General features: G+C 40.0%; 1 protein-coding gene across 2 annotated transcripts in view; it reads left to right on the top strand.

Annotated features, from left to right (window-relative positions):
- The window catches only part of col2a1b (collagen, type II, alpha 1b), a 46,373-nt gene that overhangs the window by 9,740 nt on the left and 29,491 nt on the right, over positions 1 to 7,142 (top strand). For both annotated transcript variants that reach the window (XM_016554866.1, XM_016554865.1), the window contains 10 exons: positions 2,017 to 2,061; positions 2,634 to 2,687; positions 2,998 to 3,051; positions 3,921 to 3,974; positions 4,219 to 4,272; positions 5,235 to 5,288; positions 5,376 to 5,420; positions 5,915 to 5,968; positions 6,471 to 6,515; positions 6,619 to 6,672. In XM_016554866.1, coding sequence (XP_016410352.1) covers positions 2,017 to 2,061; positions 2,634 to 2,687; positions 2,998 to 3,051; positions 3,921 to 3,974; positions 4,219 to 4,272; positions 5,235 to 5,288; positions 5,376 to 5,420; positions 5,915 to 5,968; positions 6,471 to 6,515; positions 6,619 to 6,672 — 513 coding nt within the window. The remainder of the gene's footprint in view (positions 1 to 2,016; positions 2,062 to 2,633; positions 2,688 to 2,997; positions 3,052 to 3,920; positions 3,975 to 4,218; positions 4,273 to 5,234; positions 5,289 to 5,375; positions 5,421 to 5,914; positions 5,969 to 6,470; positions 6,516 to 6,618; positions 6,673 to 7,142) is intronic.

Raw genomic sequence — 7,142 nt, 5'->3', positions numbered from 1 at the left:
AACTTCTGTCGGCCCCTTAAGTGCGTCGGCCCACCGGGAAAATGCCCGGTATGCCCGATTACCAATCCAGCCCTGTGTCACCTCAATGCATTGGATTTTTTATTTTTATTTTTCCCCACACTATAGTACTCTGTGAGATTCCGTCCCACTCTACCTGCACTGTCTCTATTGGCTCATTGAGCCTAAATATATGTTCACTCTGCCAATGATTCACTGTGAAAAGCCAACCTTATTTTCTATGACAGCTGATTTTTGGTGATATACTGTAAGCAGCAACTTTATGCAAATGAGCAGCTCATGTTGGTGATGCAGGTTCAAGTCCAGCCTGCAACCACTCTCCCTTGTGATTCCGCCTCTATTTCATTGTCTATCCAACAATATATTGTGCTCTGGTCATTTTGACACAAAGAGGATTCAATTCTGGTTAATCTTATTGCATTGGACTAAAACTTAAAAAAAGGGTAATTTTAGTAAAATATTTGTGTCTCCCCTTATGTTATTAAACTTGGTGTTTCCGGTCAAAAATGAGTGGCCTACAAAAACACCTTTACATTTTGTGTTATACTGATAATATAGTTATTTTCTCACTATATTATTACCAAATATTGGATTCAATCTTTTTATTAAGCTATTTTCTTTCAGTTATAGCACAGGTTTTGTATTTGTTTTTGGAAGTGATTGACCATAAGCCTTACTGATCTGAACTTACGAGTATGTGAGTGAACATTGCCAAAATAATCCTCAAATAGTGCTTTTATCACTCAAATCATGAGGTCAGATCAATGAGAAATACAAACCCTGTGCTAAGTGAAAGTAAACATGTCCATAAGAAGATTAAATGCAGTATTTGGGGATAATTTGGCATAATGAGAGATTTACAAGCAATGTTTAAAAGACTGGTCTTTTTTGACCAGGGGCACCAAATTAGGGGCATTTTCATCACAGCACACGGGTTAAAAAGTCCCACCCATCTGACAACCAGATAAAACCAGAAAACTAGTCCCAGTGGTGGTTTCACATCAATGTATGTTTTGAACTAGAACACTGTTGTCAGGACCAGTCACATGAGGACTGTGAGGGCTGAAGTCAGGCTCATTAAAAATGGTTTAATATTAAAGTAATTGAGAAAACAACTACTAAATAAACTATTAAACAATTTAAACAGATTATTTTGATGGTCTTCAGCTAATCTAGATGGGTCCCAAAATGTTAGTTTTTTCTCTCAGCATGCAAACATCTGAAAGTATATTTGTGTGTACTTTGCTGTTTGTCCTGACTGACATAAAGAGATTCCATAAGCGCCACAGTCACACCGCAGCATTCAGACGCCCAGCGATGTGATGTACAGAACACAGAGTGTGTTAATCGCTCCGGGAAACTCCCACTGCGTTCACTTATATATCCGTCTCTTTAAACAATGACAGTCATTCAGGAGCTCGGCCCCATTTCTGTTCGTGTAGATGGAGATTTTTCTGTGGTTTCAGGAGAAGCTACCTAAATATCCCATGTTTTCTTCGGTTGCTGCTCAGAATTTTTGTTAGTAATGTCAGCTAAGTTTAAAAGTAAAAAGTCAAATATTATTAGTTACATATACTCAAATGCAAAGGCATCTCAATAAGAGAAGCTATGGAAAATCCCCCGATTCAGAACCATTGTGATTATTACCTGTCTGAACATGACTGATGTTTTTTTTCTCAGATTAATTATTATCCTTCTGTTCTGATTGTCACTTTTCTTCATGCCACTGGAGAAAAAGCTCTGAAACATTTAATTGGTGGTAAGTCACAAGGGTTCAGAGCACTTAAGCTGATTTCCTGAAGGTGGAGAGCGAGTGTTTCTGCTCCAGCGAGTCGCTCTGATGTCCTGAGAGCACCGCTGCCTAACGTTTCCCATCAACACCAAACTCCACACAGATCGCACTGAAACTCATCAGCACAGCATCTGCCACTGTGTCTCCTCACACTGTACGACTGAACACACTCACTGATTGCTGTTCTTACTCTGTTTGTTCTTCAGGGTCCGATGGGTCCTCGAGGACCACCAGGCCCCAATGGAGCTCCTGTGAGTGCATTTCCTCCATAAACACCTCATCCCTGTGACACATGCCATAATGAGTAAAATACAGTCAGTGTGTTTTTATCCTTTGAAAGATGTGCATAAATAGTGTGTGTAAAATGATACTTTGCTTCCCAAAGATAATAATAACATGTCACTCACACACACACACACACACACACACACACACTCTCTCTCTCTCTGTAAGCCATAGGGCTTTTTCCTCATTCTACCATCATGTAAACTGATCATTAATTTCATCTCTTTTTTTCAACACACAGAAGATGTGTTTTTAATTTTATTCTTTAAAAGCAGAATTTTGTTTTAAATGAAACTATTATTTTTTGTTAATAATTATACAGTTTATATCAAGGGTTACATGAAAACCAAGCGATAATCTTGGAAAACGTTTGTCTATATACACAGACTCATGCTGTGTTCCAGGCAGAAGCAGCTTTTGCTCCAGCAGTCTAATAATACTTCTTCTCACTGTACACATACTGATCATATAAATATTGTTTCTGGCATGAGATCGAGCGCACAGTCTGTGATGTGAATTGGTCTCATTTTCGCTGCAGGGCCCACAAGGATTTCAAGGCAACCCTGGAGAAGCCGGAGAATCCGGATCATCTGTACGTATCCAAAAACCTTCCTAAAAGACCTCATTACTGGCGATTATAGTCAGCCTCGCGCTGTGCAAATGCCACTTCATTTAGCCAGAATCATTATAGTTGAAATAAGCCTCTAGATCTTGTATTTAGGTCAACAAGGTGCACCCGGCTCGCTGGACTCAATTATGTATTTTTGTAATACACACACCACAAAATCAGCACGGAATACACTTCAGCATTGTTCTTACCAAGTGCAGTGTTTTCACTCATATCTCAGATCATTCACATGTCCCATCTTCCATAATCTCACCGTTTTGTTTTCTCTGGACAGGGCCCATTGGGTCCTCGTGGCCCCCCGGGTCCCTCAGGAAAACCAGGAGATGATGTAAGTACGCCTCATGATTGACCTGCTTACACTGTTTCTTCCTCAGAGCGTTCAGGATAAAAGAATGTGTTTGTACATCGATCAAATCACCCACCGAACACTGTCGCAGGTTACGATTATAGCTCTGTGAGCTTTCCCCTCTGCAAACACGCGCCAAGGTGTTTGTCCCCGTTCTGCCGTCTCCAGCTGTTCTTCTCTTCAGACTCCATTCCTTCCATTTCTCTTGCCCACATCACACAGACTCACACGCAAAGATTTCTGCGTATTAAAGTCACTGGTGTCAGTACAGCAGCATACGCCTTTTACATGAAGTTCGAAAGATAATCGATAATCAGTAATATTATCAGTTTAACGGCACTGACACTGTTGGATGAGAACAGAATTTGAACTATATTAGATATTATAAAACTTTTTTATTTCAGCTACTTATCAAGGCAATAAAATAAAAACTGATTCAAAATATTAATATAAATTATAATAGAATCTCATTGACACTAACATAACATTGAATTGAACTGATCTGAATAATGACTTCTGTAGAGCTGCTTTACAGCTGAAACTGGATTTTTTTCATAATTGATGAAATTGACAACATTGCGGCTGTTATTTTACTGTTTATCACTGAGAGGCTACTTTGACACAATCTGTATTGTATAAAGCGTTGTAGAAATAGATAATTGTGAAAAATGCATTAAAATGATCAGTTCTCATGGCCAGCTGCGGCTCTGATGTAGAAGCATGAATGCAAATCTTTCAGTTCCTGTTGGGTTTGTAGTTACACTTTCCTGCCACAAGATGACATTTGAGCACAGTAGCACTGCTCAGAGTTTCATTATAAGCTTCGTGAAATCACTGTGTTTCTCTTGTAGGGGGAAGCAGGCAAAGCTGGGAAAGCTGGTGAACGTGGACCTCTCGGGCCTCAGGTGAACCGCTTTAAATGAAAACAGCGTTAAAGCGCTTGATGCATGTGAGAAGAGCAGCGATGCAGTGACTGCTGCCTGCGGCGCTCAAGCTTTTGCCCAGATGTGAGACGCTGCTGTGGCCGCAGGCCAGAGAAAGAAAGAAGAGACGTCTGAATACTTCCACTCGCCTCATACCTCTCTCTCTCGCTCTCCCTCTCTCTCCCTCCCTCTCTCTCTCTCCCTCCCTCTCTCTCTCTCAACACAGGGAGCTCGTGGATTCCCAGGAACACCAGGTCTACCTGGAATCAAGGGACACAGAGTTAGTGCACTTTTTCATCATGTGATGTTTTTGTGGTCAGTCTCTTAAGGCCAGACACTACAGGTGAATAGGGTTAAACACTCTTAACTATAGACTTCCCCTGGTGATTAATCACAGTACATTAAGACTAGAAGTATCACAGAACTACATTTTCACTAGATTAAAATATATATATATATAGTATAGATCAAATGTAATATGAACAAACCCATTGGTAAAACCGTTCAGAATAAAGACAGGAATAAAACTGTAATTTTGGTTTATGTAAGTGCTGCTGAAGTGGAGAAAAAAATTCTTTAAAGAAATGGATTGGAATTGAAATCTACAGATGCAAATATAATAATACTTAAATGCATATTTTGGATGTTTCCTTTACACTAGTATGAAAGAAGACATGCTATAAATGCAAAATAGACCGAAATCTCGAAATCTGACCAATGCATGGAAAGGAAATGGGGTCGTGCTGTGCCAATATCGGTGTCAGATTTTAGGATATCTTTAAAACCTCTTGAGTTACAGGCATACACACTTCAGAGAAAAAAATTGAAAGGTGCTCTTTCCCCCTTTTTGATCGGTCTCCATTGACACATAATGCAACACAGATTGCTAAAGTCAGCAGATTTTACTAACAGAGCTACCAATCTCTGTTTGAAAATAACACTGTGATGCTGCACTCTTTTCTACCCTCCTGTAATCTGGCTCTGAATCTCAGGTTAAAATGAGCAGTTTGACCCTCCTCTACTAAACAGTGGATTACTCAGTACATATTCATCCATGACATTTAATATTTTGGCTTTCCTCACTATACATGTTTATCTTTCTTCAGTCAAAAATTTGGACCCCTGGTTGAGTTGACAGGAATGACCCAATGGGTCTCACCTCCCCGCCGTAGTGATTTCATCACTTAGCATCACTGTGAACGCAGTATCACTGACATGTGTTGATCTGTGGTGTGTTTGTAGGGTTATCCAGGTCTTGATGGAGCTAAAGGAGAGTCCGGAGCCACCGGGGCTAAAGTATGACTTTCACAGATCACATTTCCAGCATTACATGTGAGGGTAGTTCAGGGTTTGACCCATCTCTCTCTCTCTGTCTGTTTTTAGGGTGAGTCCGGGTCTCCTGGAGAAAGCGGCGCTCCTGGACCAATGGTAAGTGTTTGCGCTCAGCTACTGTACAAATGACCGCAGCTGCAACTAGAAACCTCAGCTGTTTCTCTTGAATACATGTTTATTCCTAACACATGCAGCTGCAGTATGTTTTAAACACCGGAGCCGATGTCAGATTCAAACAAACATCAGTACACACACGGTGAACACTTCATTTCTCCACGAGCATCTCAGACGCTGTTAAACAAACTGCCATGGGCTCACATTCATCAGCTTATATGAGACAAGAAAGTGAATACATACACCATTACAAATATTGCAACCGCATTTCCCTCACGAGATCTCTTAACAACTCCGCTGTTTCTCATAGACAGTAATGAGATCAAACTGAGAGTGTTTTAGCATCTCAAACTGTGCTCAGATATCAATATGAACTTGATCATTGCTCATCAACTGATCTGAACTGCTCTCTAGATCCCACTATTGACTCGTTTTTATGTGTGTGTGTGTGTGTGTGTGTGTGTGTGTTTCTTCAGGGCCCACGAGGTTTGCCTGGTGAACGGGGGCGTCCAGGATCATCCGGAGCTGCTGTAATAATCACTCACTTCTTCATTAACCTTCTTTCTTTCTTCTGTAGCACACTGACAAATATTAGATATTTTAGAACTAAATTTCTATATCTGTCTCAGTAGCTAGTAAGTTAGTTTCTGCGTCCCGTCTTCCTCTTGACACGCTTCTGACCCCTAATTTGCTTTACCACACTGGTTTGCTGGTTCTCCTCATGCATCTTATTCTCAGATGTAGGAAGTAAGCAATATGATACGATTTCTAGAAACTGTAAATGGAACAAAATCTGAATTTGTCACACAACAACATTACAGCAGTGTATGTTAATTATGAGTTGAACTATGCAGCATCTACAGTATAAAGTAATATGTAATTGATTAGATTAGTGTTTCATCCTCTCTTGTTCATAGTCAGAAATCGATATGCTGTGTCTCTGATCATGACACTTAGGTGCAGTGTTGTTTGTGTATTCAGTGAGGATGCAGATTATCTGACCTGTCTGTGTGTTTGTTTGTGTTTGATCAGGGTGCTCGTGGGAATGATGGTTCACCCGGCTCTGCTGGTCCTCCTGTAGGTCTTCTGTTGCAGTAACTCTGCATGAACACTCATTTTGTTTGAGCATTGTTCGAGGAACGGAAGCATTGTGTACTACTCGTGCTGTTTGTGTTGACAGGGTCCAGTCGGTATGGCTGGCTCTCCCGGTTTCCCAGGATCCCCCGGTGCTAAGGTGTGACGTCTCTTAATTCTTCCTCTCTCTGTCGCAAATTAGACGTCTACACTGCTTTATTACATTTACATTTAGACATTTAGCAGACGCTTTTATCCAAAGCGACTTGCATATGAGGAGAACAATGGAAGCAATCAGAATCAACAAAAGAGCAATGATATACAAGTGCTATAACAACTCTCAGTTAGCTTAACGCAGCACACGTAGCAAGGGCTTTTTAAATAATATAATAAATAAAAAGAAAACAGATAGAATAGAAAAAGAATAGAGCAAGCTAGTGTTAGAGGCCTTTTTTGCTTTTTGTGAATTGTATAATAAATAAAAAGGAAACAAATAGATAGAATACAAAAAGAATAGAGAAGATAGTGTTAGTTTTTTTTTTTTAAGAAAACAAGCAGCAAATGAATAGAGTGCAAGTCTAAAAGGGGCAAGTTTGTTTGTTTTTTAAAGAATAGAATTAGAATAGAGAG

This window comes from Sinocyclocheilus rhinocerous, unplaced genomic scaffold (assembly GCF_001515625.1).
Source record: "Sinocyclocheilus rhinocerous isolate Xijiao unplaced genomic scaffold, SAMN03320098_v1.1 scaffold2090, whole genome shotgun sequence".
Taxonomy (NCBI): Eukaryota; Metazoa; Chordata; class Actinopteri; order Cypriniformes; family Cyprinidae; genus Sinocyclocheilus; species Sinocyclocheilus rhinocerous.
Note: the sequence above shows the minus strand (reverse complement) of the source record. Positions and strands in the feature narration are given on the sequence as shown.